The sequence below is a fragment of the Cuculus canorus genome, chromosome 12 (assembly GCF_017976375.1).
Source record: "Cuculus canorus isolate bCucCan1 chromosome 12, bCucCan1.pri, whole genome shotgun sequence".
Classification (NCBI taxonomy): domain Eukaryota; kingdom Metazoa; phylum Chordata; class Aves; order Cuculiformes; family Cuculidae; genus Cuculus; species Cuculus canorus.
The window spans coordinates 1845789-1869806 of record NC_071412.1 but is presented as its reverse complement, the minus strand read 5'-3'; the positions used below and the strand labels follow the sequence as shown (position 1 = coordinate 1869806).

Below are 24018 nucleotides of genomic sequence, written 5' to 3'. Positions count from 1 at the left end.
CTCATTAGGAAAATGTCTACTACATTTTAACTTTAAAAACAAAAAAGAAGAAAGCAGCTTTTTGCTGAAAAGTATAAATTTATTGAGAACTTAATGGAAAGTTTCATCTTTGATTTCTTCGGATTTCTTTGCAGGGAACATATACTGAAACCTGTGAAAGTTCTTCCCAGTATTACTGAAAAATGCAGAAATTTTAAGTCACACAACACATTGTTCAAGCTTCTATACATGAGGAGCACACAACAAATGCCTAACCCAATAGCTATAATACGAAACTTAACACTTAAAAAGCATAAAGTACTTCAAACAGAGGATGCTATGAAGTTTCCAACAGTGAACAAAATTGTCTCAGAGGACAGATCTTTCTCCTGCTGAATAATGGTTCTTCTTGTGCAGGATTACTTTCTATAAGCCTAATAGCAAGGAGTTCTTCCTACTGTGCAAGTGTAACTTAGTATATTTATCCCATACAGTTTAACTAAAAACTTAACTGAGTAATACTAAGTAAACTCACTTCTTCAATGGTTCCTTCATTTGGTTGATGTAGTCAGTGCAAAAGCTATTCTCTACAAATAATGATTAAAGAAAGATAAATCCCTTTTATTTTCTTTTTTTATATTTTTTTTCTTCTTTTTTATATGTTTTTTAATTGTGTTTTGAAGCTCTTCAGCTTCAGGACAGTAGCTACCATTTAGGTATCTTAAGCCCAGTAAACCGGATGATCTGCGTTAACAGTAATTCAGAGTCTTACAGATTTTCTGTTACACAGCAGTTCATGTTCCTTTTTGCATGGGTAATTCACATGATACTGAGAGCATGAAGCCATTTCTCTACCTCCTGAAAAGGAACACATATGCCTGAGAATTGCACTACTGTTTTGTCAAATAATAATAAATATTTTCCAGGAAACAAAGTTTCCAGAAACAGTAACAAGCAGTTTCATAAGCAGAATAAGTGACGCATAGCTTCTGAAAGCTTCATTTCTCACACTGTTTAAGTATGACCTAAAATTTTTTTTCTCCTCAGCGGAACAACTTGTTTACCCAGCAAACAATACCTCAAGATAAGTTCACCCTGTCATCCTTGTCTCAGTAGTCACATAAATACAGATGTGGGTCAACTGCCTGCCTGTTAAGACAGGCACTTCCTTTCATCAAATTCACCTGAATCTCGCCAATGGTTTAAGAAGTCACAGCTGTGACAGGGAGAAATCATACCAAGACTAGAAATATACCTCAATTCATTGGGAAAATAAGACAAAAAGTGACAGGATTTAGAGCTTCCCTATCCCCATTCTTCCTCTTCATGAACATTTGGGCTCTGGTTGATCACATAGCCAGAACCCAGACTATCTTCATATGAAAGAGTGTTATGTTTTGATAGCCGAATAAAAGGCCATGAGTTTGTTATAATGTTTACTAGCCCCAAAATATTTTACCGTCATATGATTCTTTAGAGGATCCATAAGATTGAAATGAATATTGCACTTCGGACAAGCACGTGGAAAAGGTCCTCCATTTTTAATGGTGCTTGATACAGCATTTGTACCTGTAAAATTTAAAACACGTTAAGATTCAGAATTCACAAGCAGAATATTCAATTATAATTTATTATTAATATAGTAAAATATACTCTTTCATATGAAAGCATCTGTAGCTGTAGTAATCGTAAGCCAGCTTTTGTAACCATCTTAACTACCCTTCCTTTTTTTTCAAAACTGTTGCTTGATAGGGATCTACAAACAACTTCTACAAAATCTTAACAAGAAATAAGGAAAAATCGGGGGAAGGTGAAGTAGCATCATAGGAGCAAAGCATTAATTCTGTGCAGCACCTCCCCACTATCCCTGGACAGAACAGATATTTGATGACTTTAGTTTAAGAACTTCAACTCTCAAATGAACATGTAAAAGTTGTTTTAAGCCATGACCTGAGAACCATCACAACATGACTGAGATAAGTAGTTTTGGAAAGGAATTTCACCATCTGGTTCTCAAAGATGAGAATATTTCTCTCCGGACAGTAGCTGGAACCTACACCTATTCAGATGCATCATTCCTATTAAGCAAAGATGTCTTTGGAAAACCTGAAGAATAAATCCTCTTAATAATTACTCCCAGTAATGAAATGAAATAGTATTTCTCTTAACATAAAATGATTAGTACGTTTTGAGTAAAACCATAAAAGCTTTACATTAGCTTAAACCTTAATGAACAGGCTTCAAGTTTTCTCCAAACTACCAAAAAGCATCAGTGAGAGCTACTTTTCCAGATGAAGCTCTTTTGCATTCTCGTATCATTCACAAATCTGGAGGACTCCATGCTGAGTAAGAAGTTTAGAAGATGTTAAACACAGGAAGAGTTTCAAGTACCTTCTCAACCGCAGAGTCAACCATGTCCTGCCAGGGCTATGAAAAAATGCAGTAAGACACCCCACACTAATGTATCTGCCTTATAACAAGGGAATAATTAAGTGTATGAGTTAAGAGATGACTACATAACAGTATTATGCATTTTTTCACAAACAGTCTTGCATAGTTCATGAAGCAGACAGATCAAATGGTAATTTTCCTTGAAGATAAACATTTTGCTAAGAATCACAATTAAGCAAAAAGCCCTTCACATAAGTGGATGACTACGCAAAAAATGTACCACAAAACAGTGCTGCAAATCTTCTCATTACAGTTTGTAAAATGTTCAGACATGTCACCTAAGTGCAAGCTGAGTTGGAACAGGTTCTGCAGCAAGATGTAGCGCTCTGCAGTGCTTCAGGGCTGGACTCTGACAGATTAGCAATCGCTATGCTAGCACAGGATGGCTTAGAGACAAACCCATAAAAATAAGATTCTTGGTAATATATGATCTACTTCTTTGTTAGTGCATTTAGCAAGTTCCTCCAGTTATCTTTTTTGTATTATTGGCTGCAGCACAATATTTGTTTTACCCAATACAGGTCATTCTTTAAAGGACGGGCAAGTCTACGAAAATCAGTTCACATGTCCACAAAATACTTAAGTTTAAAGCCTTTAAGTTGAAGCCATACAGAAGCTAAGAAAACAATACCCAACTCAGACTGAGTACTTTAAGACCAGTGGAGTAGAAAAAATGCAGAGATACAGTCCCATTCCTGACACCTCGCAAGCAATACCATGACCACCTGAATTCATCCAGCTTAAGTTTTACATCCTGACTCACGCTAATCTGAGATGAGGCGAGTTCACAGTAACAAAGCTAAGCTAGGCAGCTGATTTCTGCAGTGCCCACTATTTGGAACATCATCTGCCCTTCTAATGAGAAATTCTCCTTTTTTTTTTTGGTGGTATGTTAAAGCTGGTTTAGTTTTTTTAACTCTAAAACAGTTGAGACTTCATTTTGCATACAAACATTTGAAGTGGTTTTTTAATTTTATAAAGACTAATCATAGCTCTTCTGTCTTCTCTCTTCTGAAAGAGCCATTGATTCACTTGTTTGTAGCATTTCTTCAAAATATAAGAAAATCGCTAAAAAGTAACTTGAAAATTCAGAGGTTTGGTGCCTGATTAACATGCTCATCAATACTTGCCCCCCATCTTGCCCTGAAACTCATGTTTCTGTCACCCTTGACAACGTAATCTCAATACAGAGATCAGTCCTCCTCAAGTAGACCCTAAAGAGCACAGCCACATTCACTAAGTCTGAAGTACCAGCACAGGACTTTTAAATCTCTCACAATCAGACTGCAAATTACCTTAAGACTATGATAAACTACGACAAGGACTGGACTTGAATTCCAGACACAATGTTCTGAACTAAGAATATTCCTGTATATTCCCCTCCCAATGGCCTAGCTGCTCCAGTGATTTCTTTTGGTGTAATAAGAAACTGATTTAGTATCTTTAAAAGTCTTCTCAACAGAGATAACTTGTGTTACATGGAATTATTCAGACTTATGGGAAGAATAAAAACAACGCCTTCCCACCTACAAGCTGCGCTTACTCGGTGCTAACCATCTACACCTAGCAAGCATTCTGGATCATCTTCCCATTCAATCCACGGAGATGAAAAAACCCAGTAGGGAACGCTGATATTTGAGCATCTTGGAGAATTTGCAAAACTATGCCTCATACACGGCAAAGCATCATTCACTTGTTATATACATATTTAGGCATCCTAACATTCTCCTTGTTAGCACATTTTCCCTTGTTTCTACCATAAATCAACACATTAAGCTGAAAAGTCTCAGTCTATGCATTGTTTGCCTGAAGCAAATAACATTCAAAAAATGAACAAGTTATTAATTAAATACCATTACGTCCTAGTTTTTTTTTAAATTTATGTATATTTGCACTGCTAGGTATAGAAGCTGGTTATATTGACATGTGTGTCATGATCAGTAGACTTCCATACAGTCAGTATGGCTTTAGCATTCTTTGATATCACTGAGGCTATTCAAGCATCAGGCCATCAACCTGAAGCAGGAATTGGTGTTATGTATTTAACTATGTGTAGTTCTGTAATCAGGGCCAGGAAAAAGACAGAAGGTCTGACTGATTTTAGAGGAATCTTCAGCAAAGTATTTTATTTTACTATAGAAAACACAACTTGGAAAAACAAAAAGACTAAAATGGGTATTAATTTCCATTAAGAACTTGACACATCTGTGACAAAAATTGTAAAGACTGTTTTATATATTTATGAAGATGAGCATTATACATCTCTGACCTAATGAATTCCCTCTTTCAGAAGGATAGAAGAAGAATATACATAGATTAGCATTTAAATTCTGTTGTTCGTTCATTAAAAAAAAAGTTAAAGTCTATTTTGAAAAAAATGATCAAACCAATTCCAAGTATCTGGTATAAATCAGACTGATTCTTCTTCCAGTTGAAGTGCCTCTCTCAACTGGCACATGGACACAAGAGTCCTTTGAGCACCTGTGTTCTAGACTAGTTTGTCCAATCCTCTACCCAGCCGATCACACAGCTGAAACTGTCCGAGACTCCAGGTACTGGAGAGCGCAAAGAAGCAGGAGCCAAACAATTCTCGTTCAGTTTCCAGGCTGCTCACAAGTCTATTACCTTCCCTTCATGCTAGTAATGAATACTCCTGTAAATATTTTGTAGCTGTTATGACACAGTTGGCTATGCTCGTACAGCATTACGCATCTTGTGTGTGCTCATACACAGTATTACTGTGTACAATGTCTAAAATGATTGCAAGAAAGAGCAGAGTATTCTGGATGCAGTATCACCTTGACAGCAGCTTTCTTAACACACAGTACACCGCTATTGTAAACCCCTTAACACTGTTAGGTGCATCTGTGCTGGCTGAGCCCGATGTTATCAAAAGCATAAAACGTACTCTTGCAACAGTCAGATCAAATTAAGAGAACAGAGACATGAAAGCCAGATTATCGCAGGCCTCCAGCAACCTGTCCCACTCCAGCATCTCCCATTACTCTAATGCTTTGAATGCACATATAAAGGCCAGTCAACTACTAAATACCACAGAACAGTTCTTTTATCACTTATGGCATTTTCTGGTTCCTCCACATGGGTAAATTTTGTGGGAGAATGATCCCCAGCGCCCAACAAACCAAGAGTTACCTACATTGTTTACCTTAATACCACCAGCAATTTGGCAATGAAATGAAACAGTTGATTAATGTCCATTAGTTGCCCGTCATTTCCCTGCTTAGACCTCAGAAATAAATATTTATGCCACACTGAGCTATAAAAAGGTCTAACAACCAGTGTATGTAAGTTAAATTGTCCTTCAGAGTATCACAGGCCAGTTCCCAAAATTATTCTGCTTTTAAATACCATATTCCAGAATGTCTTGTGCCCAAAGTGCTGCATGTGATTTAGAAGAAGCACAGCAACAACACAGGCAAGCATCAGCACATACAAACAACATGAGCATAAGTGCATTATGTGACTTCATCATGCAAGTCAAACCACAAAATACAGATACTTCCTTATTGTGAAGTGAAATGCATCTTAAATTTGCCTCTGTGTCATAAACATACTCTCATTTCAACCCACAACTATGAACTTTTTAATTCCTAAATCCTATTTCCATCTTGCAGAAATAAGTATAGACTAAGGAGGCTAAGTTTTAATTACATTTTAATTACATTTTAATACACTTCGAACCACAATCCTTGATGCTTTAACTATTTCATTTTTCTTGGCAAGAGCCTTAGTACAAGTAATTTTTGAATATGAAAGCATGCCTTCTAAATTAAAAACAACAAAACACCAAACCCACAAACAATTACAACTTTAATACCTGTTCTTTGGGGAACAAGGGCTGGAATACTGAATCATTTGCAAGAAAAAAAACCTTTGCTTACTTTACAAAGTTTATTTAACTCAGCAAGACAAGAATGTGATCACAGAATAGCTGGACACATGCAAGGAAATACTTAATCAATGGAAAGTTGATAGTGTATCAGGAGTGAATGCCTGAACTAGAAACGCAAAATCATGACCTCAAGCAGAATAGACTAGAAATCAATCTGTTACACATAACTCATTAGTATGACCCACTAGGCCACTCATTGTACACAACCTGTTACCTCATGGAAGAGTCAGAAGTGGCTGTCACCTGTAACTTAAAACTGAATGACAGGATTCTGCTGAGTTACTACAAAAGTGCAATCCTTCACAAAAGAAATGAAAGTCCCAAGTTATATCCTGTTCAAGACTGAATACACCACATGCTTCAAATCTACTTATCTGCGGTGACAGAAAAAAAGGCACTTTTTGTGGTTTTTCTTTTTAAGTAGAAGTTTCTGCTGAAATAATTTAGCTTGTTGGGAAAAAAAAAATCCTTAGTTGTTAAACTATGTTTTCTTTCTCTTCCCCTCCTTCTCAAGATAAGATCTTTCTGATCCCACCTACTCCAACTTCTATACATAGCAGTCAAGAAACCAACATCATCATCATCACAAAGAATCCACTCAGCAGATTCCGGAGGTTCTTCTCACATGGTTCACAGCCCCTCTCTTGCTACCAGCCATTCCTATTCATGCTAGTCAAACAGTGCTGGACATACTGAAAACAAGCCTTTATCGGTCAAACAAATTACTGACAACATTCTTTACCATCTAAACGAGTATTATAAAAGACATCAGTTGATATTAGTCAGTCTAATGCACTAAAAAGCAAAGTCCGACAACACAAGGCTCCCAAGTTTATTCCATTAAACATTATACAGTGTTATGTACAGGGGGAAGAAAAAAGTAGCTATACTACATTCTAGAAAGCCTATTTAAAGTTTTAACTGTAGTGCAGATATTTGAGTTACATGACATTAGGCTGTTTCTTTCTCTTATCAACTACTACAGTTATACCCACCTGATACATTCACTGCTGGCCCAGTCTGGTACTGTGGAACTCCCGAGTTCTGTCTCACACCAAACAGTATACCAGATGTATTATCTGGTGCATCTGGTGGAGAATCCATAATATAATCCTAATAAGATATTTTCAAGAGGGAAAAGAAATTTGAGGTTTAACATTTTTTTTATTTGCAGGCTTCAAAGGGTTTATTTTAAAAACACGTGAATGCTTAAAAGTACTCATAAGTACTCAGCTGTAAATCAAGTTCATTACAATCTCCCAAAAAAGGTTTCTGACATTTTGATAAGTTTGCAACTATTATCAGTAGTAGTTAATTTATTCATAATTGTGTATCAGAACAGTGGAAACAACTGTAAGACCTGGGAAAGTCGATTTTATGAAATATTACTAAACCTGTTTAGTTCGCTGATTTTAACTGCTTTTGTTCAAAAGTCTGATCATGTTTCAAATTATACTTGAATTGTTCCTCAAAAAATACTAATACTTTCTTCCTTCAACTGTTGTGTAACAACCAGCTGCATTATAAAATATTAGAGAACAGAACTCAAAAATAGCATAAACTTGCAGCAAGCAGCAGGTTCTCAAAGCAAGATGATCTTAAAGCAATTAAATTCTACTAAGTGGTCAAGCTTTAATAAAAGTATCTATACTATGATAACTAGGAACGTCACTGGAATTCACTGTATCACTACGGCTCTTTTATGTAGAGGAACTTCATAAAGACTTACAGAAATAAAATAATCAAACCCTCTTTTCAAAGCACAGCTAACTCGAAAGCTGGTTCACATCTCTGAGTCTTGTTACATTGAGTTTTGAGCATCTCCAGGTACAGGTATCTTTCTACCCTTCAGTTTAAAAGATCTGCCCTTTAGTAATTCCTATAACCTATAAAAGTCTATTTTTTGGCTATATTTCTTGGCTCCAACACTGATAAGTGTTGGATAAAACTAAATAACTTCACTAATCACTCAATAAGTAAAATTTGGAGGGGAAAAAAAACATGAAATTATGTCTCTTCACAGATATTCAGGGTTGGGAGTTGAGGTAAGAAATTCCTTGCAAGATTCATCAATATTGTTCACATCTTAATAATCCTAATTCATCCTAACACAAGCCATCTGGAATATGAAGTATTTTAAGCAATAGTGATAAGGAGTTAAAAAAACCTTGTAACAGAGTTACATTTCATTTCAATATTAATGTATGAATGGCAAAATCACAGCTCTTACTCAAACAAGTCAATTGGTTACAATTCATCAAGCTGCACTGTGAAACAAAAAGCTAGATAAAAGGAGCTCCTTTTTCCTTAACAATAATAATAACAATCAGCCAATATACAGACTGTCACCAGTGCATCCATGCAACAAAGGCCAAAATACTTCCTGCCATAAAGACCGATCTCATAAAATGCTTCCCATTCTCAAATATGCCTCTTATTTGAATACATCCCTGTAAAAGTTCCATTTCTGACTACCACTCGGTTGACTAAATTTGATTAAAAGAAGTCTAAAGAAGCGCACAAGTACACATAAAGGTCTGATGATCTATTTTAGGACTTTTAAGAACCTGAAAAGATTTGAGCGACAAGGATGATGATTCTCCCCATCCTGCCTTTTTGTTGTACATATCTTGCAGGACTTCAGTAATAATCATAGAATAATGAAGAGCCTTTTCTTCTGGTGAGACGATCTAACCAAATTGAACACCAATGTTCAATAGCAGCTGCGCAAATAGTTACTAAATTTTTCTGTTCTACTTGTTACAATTAACAGCTACTTGAGCTGCAGTGACAACACAGCAGAGGTTGCTGAAGCCACAACAGTTTCAGAGTAGCCAGTGGCATTACAAGTAAAGCAGCTTAGCCTAGAAACCCTTTGTCAAACACAACTAAGGGTCAGACAGTAAGCCTGGGGTAGGCTGTGAAGGACTACGCACATCACCTGCATCTGAAATATGACCAATACAATAGCTGATATTGCAAATCTGCTTCTCTTGCTACTCTATGGTTTGTTTGTTTGCAAGTGCTGCCGATACTTCAACTTTCTTCAAAATAATAGCCCGTTAGATGAGCAGACAGTGAGGCAGATTGATAACTGGCTGGCTGGCAGAGCTCAGAGAGTTGTCATCAGTGGTGCAGTCTACCTGGAAGCCTGTGGCCAGCAGCGCTCCTCAGGGGTCAGTACTGGATCCTGTCTCGTCTAACAGATTCATCAATGATCTGTCATGAGGGGACAGAGCATACTCTCAGCAGGTTTGCTGACGGCACAAAACTGAAAGCCGCGTCTGGAAGGCTGTGCTGCCATCCAGTGAGACCTGGACAGGCTGGAAGAAGTGGGGCAGAGAGGAACTTCATGAAACTCAAAGGCAAGTGTGGAGTCCTGCATCTAGGGAGGAACCCCCATGCACCAGTTCAGGTTAGTGATTGACTGGCTGGAGAGACCCTTTGTGGAGAAGGACTGGGAAGTCCTAGTGGATAACAAGCTAACCATGAGCCAGCAATGTGCCCTCATGGCCACGAAAGTCAACAGTATCCCAGGATGCATTAAGAACAGAGTGGCTACCAGGTCAAGGATGGTCATCCTCCTGCCTCTACTCTGCCCTAGTGAGGCCACATATGGAGCCCTGTGCCCAGCTCTGGGCCTCCCAGCTCAATGAAGACATAGAACTGCTGGAGAGTTCAGCAGAGGTAGCGAAGATGATCAGGAGACTGGAGCATCTCTCATGAGGAAAGGCTGAGAGACTGGAGCCTGTTTAAGATTGAGAAGACAGAGTGGATCATATCAGAGCTTATAAATATCTAAAGGGTGGGTGTCAAGACATGGGGCCAGACTCTTTTCAGTAGTGCCCCGTGACAAGGCAAAGGGCAATGAGCAAAAACTGGAGCACAGCAAGTTCCATCTGAACACAATGAGAAAATTCTTTACTTTGAGGGCAATGGAGCATTGAACAAGCTGCCCAAAGAGGTTGTAGTATCTTATTCTCTAGAGATATTCAAAACCTACCTAGACATGTTCCCCTGCAACCTGCTTTAGCAGGGAGCTTGGACCAGATGATCTCCCGAGGTCCCATACAACTCTAATCATTCTGCGATTCTGCATTTTGATGGCATCTATTCATCTCCCTGGTGTACACTGAACATATTTGGCACGTAAGCAAGAGAAAACAAACATCCTAGAAATTCTAAGTCTCAAATTTCAAAATGTCTCTCTCTGTCTACAATTACTCTTTTCATGCAATTTGATTCTGATATCTTACATACAGGAAAAAAAAGTATCCTCCCATGCTTTCGAAAGTAAAAGCATTAAAAAAAATAGCTTTAACACCTCAATTAAAAAAATGATCAAACTAACACGTGCTCTCATATCCAGAAAAGCAAAATCCAATACTTTTATAAATGAAGTTCATAGAGTTCAAGTGAAGAAAAGTAATTCACCACCATTCTTAGCTTTCCAAGTGACTAGCAAAACTCATGGGTTCATACTGTGCATCCTAGACTTCCTAACTGTGCAAGCCAACATGATAACTGGTAACCAAGTCCACACAGAGAAATTACAATGCATCGGATCTTACCTTTGCTCTCCCAAAATTAACTAGGAACAACTGGAAACTGAATCATACTGAGACTGAATAAAGTGACTATTAAGTAGGAGAAAGATACAGTGAGCATTAATTGGGGCTTTTTGGAGAGCATTCAGAGTACTGAGTTTCCACCACTAAGAAGTAATTTTTCTTAAAGAAGAGGATAGCCTTATTTTATCTTGTAAAACAGCAGGAGTTTCAACTGAACTAAAATTGCCATGAACAGTATGAATGAAGCCAAATTCAACTAAAAATTTCTGGAACTGCATTAATGTAGTGCAATAAGAAGATCACAAAAACTTCTTCAGGAAGTCAGTAAATCAAGCCTATGACTGGAAAAGGGTATTTTAATGATAAAACTGGAATACCAAACACTCACAAAAGGTCAGTCGTGGATCTACATGTTATGAAATTCAGGAAATGTGTTTCAATCCAGTTGGTGCTCAAAAGCTATCAATTCCCACAGAAAAAAATCTGACATCCTGAGACTAAAAATTATTGCACCATACTAAGAATGTAAAGGCAATCTGAAGGACATCCTGCTTCAGAGGGGTTCTGCCACAGTGTCCAGGCATACCTCACCATCATCTTCATATCATGGTATTTTAATTTCAAAGGCAAATTTCTACATCTAAAAGCTGAAGATCAAAACATCAAACACTTCCAGAAAAACTTATTTGATGCCTTCACTACTTATTAAGAACAGAGTTGGTAAGAAACAGAAAATATGTTAATGGAAACACCACAGAAAGCTCAAGGCAGAAAATCATCAATAGAAAATAGTGGCCCCAAGCGAACTAAAGACAAGATAAAGGACAAAAAAAATTCAAAAAAAAAAAATCATCTATGGAGCTCTTGAATGGAGACAATTCAAACCAAGTTCATGAACCAAAACACACGTAGTACACATAAGGCACTAAGAACAGCAATGACAATGTGACAGGAGTGATATTAAGAATTACAGAACTCTGCCTGAGAAGCTGAACTATAGTACCTTCCCAAAAACAAGCACACCAAACAAGCTTCTTTTCCTGGAATTGTAACAATCAAGTGGCAAGAATAATACAAAAACAAGAAAACAGAATATTCTAGATAAGGCTGAAATTGGAAATACAGTCTGAATCTAGAAAAGTTAACTTGAAGAGATGGAAGACTCACTTTCAGCAGCACGGAAAAACACTCAGAAAAATCTTCCTGAAGGTACTCAAGAATTTCTTAACATGAAAAGAATAGGATGTTACATTTAAGATAACTTAAAATTAAGAGCTCACAAAAGCAACAACAGTGTCAACACTGTAAAGAAACCACATAAAACGATAATGTCAACAGTGGAAGTTTTAAGAGACCACAGAATACATAGGCACTGATACCCCGGAAAAGGATTCTCTACTTTCTAAAGCATGTCAAACTAACTTTGAATAGACGGAACTAACTTATAAATGGTTAGAGATCCCTTTCCAGGCGGTATATCTTCAAAGTCGTATTTCAGGCTGCAGCTTTTTCAAACAGGTGTTTCTCTACTCTGCCAGGGAAGATTTGGGCACATTAGTACTGAAAAACTTAAATGTCTCAACTTTGACATTCCTGTTGAAGGTAAACTCGATGAATGAGAAAGAACTCTCACAGAAAGGTGCTGTGTACACAGTGTCTGAACGAAGTCACTATCTTGATGAGTTATCTCCAGCCTACACATACCTTTTGGAGTTCAGCTTTCCTACGTGTGAGGGAAGTAAAGGAGGGGGGGCTTTCTTTCACAGTAAAGATTCTGCAAGACATTCTAACACTCCTTTGAAAGATTTAATAAAGCATACAAAGTCATAAGCAAACATTTATAATAATAAAATTGACAGACTTGAAATACGTGTTTACATCAGGTGACACAGCAGATCTTCCTGTATTTATCTGTCCTGCTTTGTAAAGAATACATCTGAGAGGACTCAAGGGGCAACTTAGATATCTCACTGACATCTGTGCTTTTGATTACTTCAGGTTTTAGGCCTTCTTTAGATATAGTGACAAAGTGATGTAGCCAACCTCCTTCACTAGACACGTCCACAACTACTCTCTGCAAACTATTAATCAACTACCAAAGACTCAAAATCGGAAAGCATGACAATTGGAAAGGTCTTTCCTAACAAATCTGCCAGGTATTCAGCTACCTGCTTGACAGGCAATGATTACACTGCATTGTTTTTCTTAAAACACAACCACCCATTGGCAATGATTTAGCCACAAGTCTTAAGAACACTTAATTCTCACGTTTTAATGGCCTTATTAACTATGTTTATTCACACAGATTCCCTTGTTCAGCAAATGCAGAATACATTAAGGTGCATGATTTTTATTTATACCAAAAGACTGACAGCTGGGACAACTGCAGGTGTGTATATTTGCATGGATGGTAGAAGATGGTGCTTCGAGCTTTATTTTAACCTGACAGTAGTAGCTAATATTACAGGCACCTCGTCCTAATAGTTGCAGTTTAAATTATTTTCAATGAAGGTATTGCATCACAGTTTACCTCATATAAATGTGAAATTTTGATCTTCATTCTTTCTCCCTCACAAAACTCCAGTGGCTAATGCAATAAAACCAGCACCAAACTCGACTCCCTAGTTATCATTCTGAGGTTCTGTGGCAATCCAGGAAGAGAGCTATGTTACATATCTACACGTGTAGTTCCCTTGTTCTTTTCCAACAAGTATGCTGCCAAATTATTTTATCTACTGACATGGCAGCTTTTGGTTGCTTAAGTACTCCTTACTATACCACCATTGCACTACAACTGCCACATGAACTGCCATGAACCAAAGAACAAAACCACCTATGAAGCTACCCCTACAGCATTCTCTTAAGAAGCAAAAATCCCAAGAGAGGCAAATTAGAATTCAGGTGGGAAAGCCACAAAGTTACTTTGGACACCAAATGCAAACTATTTCAAAAATGAAACTGATTTTATCAGTATGGAGGATTTGTCTCTGAGCAGAGAAACCCGCAAAATCTAAAATGTGAGAATTTCCATCATTTCTCCACACAACATAAACAAAATAACCTGAACAGCACTGATCTCTCTTAGGCCTAAGATTTTAATTTAACATAATTCCACTGTTAAAGTATCGTCTTTGAGTCTTGCAAATCAGTATTTTCAAACAATACTTTAATTGACCAATGCAAGGTTATGGTCTTAGAATCTTTACCAGTTTACAAAAACCTAGTCTGTAATCTAGTCTAGGTCTTCAAATGGTTAGACCGAGTCATTTCCTCATTAATCTACACAGAAGAAATTGCACCTAGGTATTTCACAGTTTAAAGGAATAAACATTTACCTGATCAAGCATTACAGGCTGTGCTGTCACAGTATTCACTGGCCTGGATATAGGTTGAGCCACTACAGGAATGGTGATATTTCTTGATCCTGGCTGTGTCGTCACTGGAATGGTTACAGGTCTGCTAACAGGCTGCAATACTCCAGAACTTGACCCAGGCATCTGCTGTGTTGATAAACATCCAGCAACTGGTCTCTGCAGAGTTTGCGAAGTTCCCAAAACATCCACCGGTATAGACAAGGGCTGAACTGCTACAGAGCTAGTAGGTCTGGCTACAGACTGAAAGACTGATGAAACAGGCACGGCACTGGGGCTGGAGGCAGGCATCACATAATGGTGACTGTCAGGCTTGAACGTAGTAACTGTACCTGTTGCAAAGGATTCCCAAGTTATCTTTACAGAATTTTGCGGTCAGAAGTCTCATCAGTTTTGTGGATTTTTTGGTTTTGATTACCATATTAGGACAATAAAGTACCTCTACTGGGTGCACCATTCTGTATCCCCCTTCGTGATGAGCTGAGGTTGACTCTGTTCAATATATCTGTCAAAAGTTACATTTATCTTAATTGCAGTTAAATTAATAGCTTGATTGCTTTTAAAATTCAAAGTAGCATTCATATCCACTAATTAAACAAATTAGTATTTGACTTATCAGTGATAACATTAATTCTAAAATAAATACCTCGCAAAAGAAAGTGTCATTTATACAGATTAAGGTGTCCTTCTACTCCCCTTCGCTTCGGTTAAACTAACTCACCTAAGAACCTCAGGTTTTATTTTCTTGGAGATAGATTAACAGACAAACAGGATTGCAAACAAAAAAAGTAACATTTCATAATCAGCAAAGCTAAATATTTATAATGCATTTATTCACTTCCATTTCTTGTATACGTACGTTAAAGGAAGCATTTTCTCTAAACCAGTAACTACACAATTTGCTTCTGTATTACAGGAGAACACAGCACTTATAAATTTGATTTTATACTTCACAGTCTCCATTTTCCAATGTGAAAGAAAAATCAACAGACTAGTAATCAAAGAAGTCGTGTTCAGCTGCATTACAGGAGGACTGATTTTTCTTTCTACATGGTAGTCTATGACAGTACTTCTAGCTCATCAGAAACACCTGAAATTCTTAGACTGGAGCATTATTCTCCAACTAACACTACCAATATTCCAACTTTTTATGTCTTAGTCTGGGGTTTCTGATCATTCCAGAATGTTACAAAAACAGATAAATACAAATATTTTTCTACTGACAAATTCTCAACTATTAGTGTTGCTGTCAAGTTTCTTGCTCTAACATGTGAAAATATGCATATGAAATTAGATTGATCCTCCAGTATCTAACCAACAAAGTTTAAACTACCGTCTCAAACCAGGTTCAAATTACATCAGGATCTCAAACAACAGATCTTAGAGTACATGCTGTGTTTAACAAGGTTAAGGCTGATTCCACCACCAGTGACTCTGTAACTAGCACATGTGAGTCAGGCTGATATACAGATTGGCAGCAGTGCTCAGAAGATCACAACTTCTAACTTGCCACTTGCATTCATATCACACTAATATAAAAAAAAAAAGCAGCCGCAATCAACAGATCCAAAAAGGTTTGCATTTTTTAAGACATTACAATACTTTGTCCTGTAATAGGAATACTATTTTTTTCTTCAACAGTACCTATTAGCAAGGATTAACTGAATTCAGGATTTGCTGAACACACTTATCTATACCTCGTATTTGAATTCCAGAATGAAATTAAATGAAACTAAAGCCTTCATTTACCTACAAGAAAAAAGCTATCCTAGAAGTTACATCTTACAAAAGCATATTCAGCTTCAGCCTGATGCACACACAATTCACATCCTCAACTACAAAGGGAGAATCACAGTTTTTAGAAATAACATCTCAGGAAGTCAGTGATTAGAAGTCATAATCCAGCTTTACATGACACTGATTCATCATGGACTTGATGGGCCCTTCCCCCTTTCCCACCAAAGTGTTATTTGTCCTGTTTATGTAAAACACTATTGAAGTCTAAGAAAGTTAACATGCAGCACAACATTTTAAAGTAGCAACAAATTACAGGTTTGTATCATTATGAAAAAGGAAGCAAGAAAAATGAGCAGTAACTGTAGGAAAGATGAGCAGCTGCAGGCAATACTGAAGTGAACAAACTGTCAATTACTTTTCGTCTTAGTCAAACTAATCCTCCATTGCACATGACACTGCATGACAGCAGGTCAAAGTTGGGTTTTTAACTATTTCCTTCAAGCTTTCCACACCACCCTGTATAAAAACTGGTAACTGCACTGTCAGGAAAAGGTTAAAAAAATGCTATGTATTGCAGAGAGTATACCTCTCAGAGAAATTAGGAACTACATGCCAGCCTCCATTTTCCATCTATTTTTTCATCTGATCAGACTGGTGTTTTCTCAAGTAAAAACCAAACAGTGATCAACAAAGTTGATTTCACTGTGTCTTGCCTACCACCAGTAACAACTGAAGGCCGAGTACTGCCAGGTGGTACTACTTACAAGCCAGAGAAGAGCTAAGGTCATTCTTCCATAGCAGTTTTTGATAATGATGTAGAAGACTATGAAGAGAAAAGTTGAGGAAAGGGAAGGAAGAGATAAAGTAAAAAGTTATACCATAAGTGACATGACTGTGTCAGGACCAAGCATGGACAGCACTAGAATAAGATGCGTACATTTTAAGTCTCTGTTTTTACCGAAGTTCTTGAAGTTGCTGAATCATATAAAAATTATAGTTTTCACGTATTTCCATCCTTTACGACTACAAAAAAAATCCTGAGACTTCAATAACTGCAATGAAACTTGGCGCATTTGTTGTTCCAATGTATATGTAGTGCCTCAATAGCTGTTCTATGCCATGAGCTCCTGCAAATGATCAAGAGCAATTCAGAGGTCTCTGGACCTTCCAGAAAACAGTAAGGATATTTCTCAGTCCTTGGAGAAGTTTGTAAATGCAGAAAATCTCTTACAGTGATTTTAAAGCATTCTTCAAATTTTCAAGAGGCTCTAGAACATATTTTAAAATATTGCAAAAGATAACCCTTAAGAACCATTTTCAGGTGAGACAACTTTAACATCAGTCTCAGTATTCCTTTAGTATTTAAAACATAATTTTCCACTTTTTTAAGCTAGCATAAGAAGCACTACTTACTACCACAGTGTGAAACAACGTAAGATAGAGTTCAGCTACAAGATGGAACTATTGTGAACTAAAATGACTGAAGAGCTAACGATAATTCCAAAGTCCATGCAGAGTGTGAGAGAGTACCTAGTTTAACATTTTATCTCGAAACTCTTCACTGCAAACCACACACCCTTAGAAAATAACTATGGAAATGTTGGATACAAGCACAGCAGACACGAGAAAGAAACTGTAAGCAGTAAACCTCACCATGCAAAGTCTCGTGCATTCAATACCTAGAGAAACCTCAGGTCAAACCTCTTAACAACTGACTACAATACAGCTGCATATAGAAATCAAGAAGTTTCGTTACTGAAATTAATTTAAATAAAAATAATGCTTGCCTTTACTTACCTGCCAAAGACCAAGCACAGAACAAACATGGAATCCTGACACATCTGCTGTGATCACAACCACCTAACCTCACTCTGCACTGCCTGCATTAGGAGAAAACTATAGAAATTCATGAAAAAAAATCTTAATTTTACATGGGATGAATGAATTAATAAAAATATCTTAGAGAGGCTTCTCTATTTTCACATTAATCACTTTCAGTGATTGTGTTTTTATAATAAATACTTGAGACAATTACAACTTGGTTTTACCTGAAAGATGTCCACCCATTCACACTGTCTACCAGGACATCAAATGTGAGATGAAGAAAAAAGGAGGGACTGTAACATGAAGACTTAAATCCATGTACCTGCCTTTAGGAAGGAGACACTTCCAAGTATCTAACTATGTATCAACTACATTAAAAGCACCTATACGCAATTTCAGCAACATATATATTGGATTTTTAACCATACTGAAAATGCCAAAGCCTTCAATTGTTCTTATTTTTTCTTCAGAGATTTAAGGCTAGAAGCAGACAGAGCTATGCACAACCTGGGTTTTAGGACATAGTTTCTTAAGATTTCCAGTTTTCAGAATGACAGCGAACTACAAAAACTTTAAGATATAGAATTTCTTGTCTTGCTGTTGAAAGTTTGGTATTTTCAAAGTTAAAGTTTTACACTTTGAAACTTATGTCTTAAATTATGGAAAATATTGCCTTACATGTACTAGTTGGTTTCGAGCTTGAGATTTCCCCAACAAAGATTGGCTCATCGTCATCATCATCATCCTCCTCTACTTCTTTAACTCTCTTCTGCCATGGTTCGAGCTCCTCTTCTTCACATTCCATAAATAATTCAGCCATCTTGCAACTAGACAAGTGAAAAACAAAACATACATACCGAAACATTTAATACTTTAATGAAACAAACATTTCCCTGTACAGTAAAGATTAATGCACTTCACAATAATTCCCAGAGAAGGGTCTTCCTTCCCTGCTCCACCCCGCTCCCGCCTCTGTCACACTCCAGACAGGTTGAACCTCATCCAATATAGAAGATTTTCAAAGACCATCACTACATTGCCTTTCTGATAATTACTTGGATCCTCATATTTGCTACTAGCAATGAGAAAAGATGAAAGAAATCGTCCATATAACTTAAACTGGGTTTTGTGTAACCCATCAGTAACTATCAGAGAAAACCTCCAACTCCACAGTGAAAGGTATCTTTCAAAAAAAATAGTACTATTCCAGGTAAGTGATTCACAAAAAATGTGAAGACCCTACCATGAAATATATAATATACTTGCCACAATTGAGTTACTGAAACTAGTTACAGCTTTATTACCTTTGTATGCAAAGAAAAAAAAAAATCTAACCTAATCCAAACACTCAAACCCACAGCCTACCACAGCCCCACAAATTTTCTAAGATTCTGTCAAGGCTTCCCAGTCACATCTCCTTTAAAACCCAACAAAACAAAAAAAGCACACAACAAAACCAAAAACCCACAGAATTACCCAAACACACACAACAAAAAACAAACCACCCACAAAAAAAAAGTTGAACCTCCCCCTCTCAACAACAAAAACCTAAAACCACACTCACAGCACATTGCATAATGTTTTTATTATCAATTGGGACTTGATAAAAATTTTGCATAGATCTCATTAGACTGAGTCACTCTTGACTGGAGACATGGTCTTACAGTAAGGGAAAAAAGTCACGTATGAAAACATTAATATGTAGCATCTGGACTTAACTAAATGAACATCAGCACCTCTAACCAAAAATGGTCTTATTCAATTTTTTAAATAAACAGTGATGACCAGTGAAATCTTCCTCTTTCTTTTCACATTGTCTAACATAATCATGGAAGTATTTCTGAACAGTACAGGAAATAAACTCTTATATTTCTTTACACGCATTACCAATATCTAATTTGCAATAAGGCTAGTAATTTCATAAAACCACAGGGCTGCCTCAGCAATATCCAGGATCACGATCCCAATTCAATAGCGTCTGCGTTGCCTGAAACACAGGGCTTCACAAAATTCAGTGTCTCCATTTTTCAGTAAATCAGAAAGGAAACAAAACTGTTTTGGGGTGAGGAATCCAGTAATAACTCCAGTCAATGTAAGACTTCACTGAAATCAGTCAACAGTTAAGCACATAAAATTCAATTCATTATTGAATTACTTTGACATAAAGTGAAGAACATCCTAGTAACAGTTCCTCTCATGAAGCCCACAATCAACCTAGGCACTTACTTCACAAAGCAAACTCATTAAGGAAGTTTGACTGCCCACTACTATAATGCCCTAAAACAAATAGTCAGGACATCAGACCAGCAGTAATGCATATAATTATGCCATGAAAGACTATCAAACCTCACACACAAGGTGACAAAACCCAAAATTATATCCACAGTTACACACTGATATTTCTTAACCTAAATTATTGATCTTGTAACATGAAGAGGGGGGTTATTCAACACATTTTTCCGTACAATTTCCCATAATTTTCTCCTTTCTAAAAATATTTCAAGAGCAACATGTATATTAAACATTGGGTTAAGTTAATTTTTTGAAAATGTAATTACACAAAACTAAGAATACCCCTCATTACCCATCAACAGTGTTTGAAATAGAAGTCTTCAGCACAGAGACTATAAAAAAAAAAAAGCCCAATTTCTAGTAAGAGAAGACAATTTCATGATAGGAGTAGTGAGCTGCTAGATTCGGTGATGGAACTGCAGAAATGATTAGTCTGTAAGAGCTTATCACAGGGGAGCCAACAGAATCATGCCCCTACTAGCATTAAAGCGCACACCAACTGGGCTGCTGTTGTTACAAACTAAGTCTTGGGGGCAAAACACAGTTGAAAAGCTACACTCCCTCATTCCCCCATCAGCTTAGGGTGCTGAAGTCAAACATGATGCTAGATTCTTGTCATGGGAAAACAGGACGAGTATAAAGCCAGTTCCCACTTGACAGATAACAGGGGCCATGTGCCAGAACCTAGAAAGAGAATCAAGTCCGAAGGACGTTCTTTGGAACACCTTTTCTTTACTAACACAGAGGAAAAGCTTATTCATGATAAACTATTTTCAGATAGTTTTTTTCATTAAACTGACAAGTATGATTTTTTTTAATTAAAAAATATCATTTTTCTTTGACCTCAGGGGAAAAAAATGTAATTAATTATGAAATGTGATCAGAGAAGGCAAATAAGAGAACATATAATTCTTATTGAAAAATAGACACAAAAAATCTGGACGTTAACAGAACGCTAACAAAATACGCGTGAAAACCTCAACTACACTTTAATGCTGCCGATAATTTTTTTATACAGGTAAGAGTAATTTGGCAACAAACATATGGACTTTTAGAAAGTCACACCAACTGGTGGCACCACTTATAGATGTTTCATTTTATGAATCAGGATGTACATATCAGGGTATTCTCAAAAGGTGACTCAAAACATATGGCAGCTTTTAAGACATATCAAGATCATTTCAAACCCTTTAATCAGACTTTTTAGCTTCAGTGCTATGATTTGAAGCTGTAACTTCTTTTCCTGGCAACAAAGCCAGCCTAGTGAGTTTCCCCCAGCTTCTGCACTGCTCCCACAGTTGTGCTAGTACAACTTTTCACAGGGCATGACACGAACTAGTGCAGGTTAAAAATAACCTGGCCCAATAACAGTTTTACTGGCACGACAGAGGTAAAAAAATATCTGTAGCCTGAGCAATCACAGTTGCAATAAGGAGGAATGGATTTGATTACAGGAGGTGTGCAGGAACTGGTGGAATACTCTCCATTGCCAAAGGAAACACTGACACTCAGATTTAGAGCACAACTAGTTTCCAAGTTTTCAGCTTCTTCAACTACATTCAAGTAGAAAATGCATTCCAGGAATCCTGCTAGTGGTTACGCTTAAAGCCAAAACCAACAGTTAATTCTTACCCCACTCTCCCCAAATACTTCCCAGTGGAGGTTCAGACAGTAGTATAAGAGAGAAACTTATTGACAGACTTCATTTCCCTGTTTTTTTAATTTGTATAAGCATACATACACATTCATACATACATGTCCTTAAAGCTAGTCCATGCATCTGAGTGGTCCAAGACTCCAATGAAATGGTCTATGTGTATGATAAAAGGAACTGTTTAAAATGTTCTGGGCTAAAAAGTTCTGAACAAATTCTTCAAAATGTGTTTTCAAAAATGTCACTAGATTACATTAAGATATTGCTTTAAAAGGCAACTTCCCAGCAAAAACTACGGCTAGTCCTGAAAGTTCATTAGGCAGGCACTGATGAAATGAACAACCTGCAAAGAAACAAGTGCACGGAACACCACTGTAGCTACTAGACAAGCAATGAACTAAAAACCTGATAGAAAAAAAAAAATAGTTAATTGCACAGAGAGCAATAAGCCTTGAACGAAATATGCATTTTAAAAGCACGAGTTTAGACATCTTTACGCACCACTGAAATTATATTTAAAGACAGCTAACTTCATTAAAAGCCACTTGTATCAATAACTTGGCTTTTTTACTGTTACAGCTGAAAAGCATCCACATAAAAAACCAAAAATGACAAAAACGTTAGTAAATATAACAAGAGTGTAACAGGTGTAGTGGAAACAACAGAAGTTCTGTAAAAGTGCACCTTAAAGATGTACAGAATTCAATCCTATAAAAAAAATCATAGCAAATGCACCTGCAATAAGCTTTACAATTACTGAAAACTCACTTACATGTAATTCACCTATCCCACTCTTAAGGCTGAATGAGCTTTCCAACACACACCACTTCTTTGGATTGGCTTAAAATCACTAGCATGAAACTGATAGTAAGGTTCAAGAGTGAGGACATCTACCTTTAACCACAAACTTCTCACACTAGCCCCGTTTGTCATCATTCCATAATCACAGAGTTGGAAAAGACCTTAGAGATCATCCACTCCAGTTGTACCTGTCCACTACTAAATCATGTCCCCAAGCACCTCATCTACCACCTTTTAAACACCTCCAGGGATGGTGACTCAATCACCTTCCTGGGCAGCCAGGGAGCAGATAATGTTATCTTTCTATAATATTATCAGATAATCATTCAAACATTTTTCCTCTCCAATTTAATATCTGTGCTTCAAAACGAATGTAGAACTCGGATCAGACGGTGAGCACCCACGCTGTATTTTTCAGACGGCTTTTTCTGTAGGTACATAGGTGGCATCACAGTAGTCGCAGAAGAACACGTGACCCACAGCTTCAACGGGACTGTGAGAAACTGTATTTTTAACGAGGGCCGCATTTATTTCAACAGCGAAGAAACGACGACGAAACCGAGCGCTTTAAAAAGCCAAAGCGCAAACCAACTTCCCTCAAAGCCACACGGCACTAGCCGACGCTTCCCCCGGCCACGCGACGCCACAAGCTCCGCCTCGGCGAGGGCAGCGTCGCCTCCGCAAGGCAGGCACAAGTTCACACCCCCGCGCCGCGGGTGCGAGGCCGTGGGAGGAATCCGAGCCCCGCGGGCAGCGGCGCAGCGCCCGCCTCCCCTGCGCTCGGGACCGCCGCTTCGGGCCGGGATAGGGCCCACGCCGCTGGGAGCACCGAGGCGAGAGGAGGACCGGCCCGGAACGATCTCCGCCCAGGGCGCCCCGCGGGCAGGGCCCGGCGGCCCCAGGAGCCGCAGCGGCCCAGCGCGGGGCCAGCGCCGGGCCCTACTCCGGCCTAAGATGGCGCCGGCCTCGCAGGCCGTGATCCCCGCCCGAGCGGCCCCCGCGCGGGGAGCCGGCGGCGCGGCCCGGGGGAGCAGCGGACTGGCTTACCGTGCGGCGGGGCCGCGGCCCGCCCGCCGGGGGATGGGAGGCGGCCGCGTTGGCGGAGGCGCCGCAACCTCAGCTGCCGCTGGGGGAGGGCGGGAGGCGGCCGCCCGGCGCGGTGCCTGACGGGTAGAGCGCGGGTCAGCCCCACAGCGGCGCCTGCTTTCCGGCGGCCGCGGGGCGGGGCCGGGCCGGGGGCGGGGCCGCGCGAGCCATGTGCCCGGCCTCACACCCCACCATGGGCCGCACGTTTCAGTCTCGGCCTCAGTCCTGGCCTGGGCCGTGCCCGCCTCACCTCCGCCCGCGGCCTGCAGCACATCTCTCGCCTGGCCTTTCCTCAGCCGGAGCTCGAGGCCTGGCGCGCGCCTCCCGCCACGCCTCCTC

At 38.6% G+C, this 24018-nt stretch overlaps 1 protein-coding gene across 6 annotated transcripts in view; it reads right to left on the bottom strand.

Moving 5' to 3' along the window:
- Nucleotides 1-23785, bottom strand: part of ZNF280D (zinc finger protein 280D) — a 51715-nt gene extending 27930 nt beyond the window's left edge. For 2 of the 6 annotated variants that reach the window (XR_008451815.1, XM_054077340.1), the window contains exons 1-6: nt 23641-23785; nt 18525-18673; nt 14725-14790; nt 14250-14617; nt 7339-7456; nt 1439-1548 (exon numbers count right to left, since the gene is read on the bottom strand). Coding sequence is in view for 5 of the 6 variants with exons in the window: in XM_054077340.1 (XP_053933315.1) it covers nt 1439-1548; nt 7339-7456; nt 14250-14617; nt 14725-14790; nt 18525-18666 (804 nt within the window). In the remaining variant the exon portion in view is untranslated. Of the gene's footprint in view, nt 1-1438; nt 1549-7338; nt 7457-14249; nt 14618-14724; nt 14791-16959; nt 17122-17819; nt 17919-18524; nt 18674-23640 lie in introns of those variants that run through there. The other 4 variants (XM_054077341.1, XM_054077342.1, XM_054077343.1 and 1 more) reach the window with 4 other exon arrangements.
- Between the last annotated feature and the right edge of the window lie 233 nt (nt 23786-24018).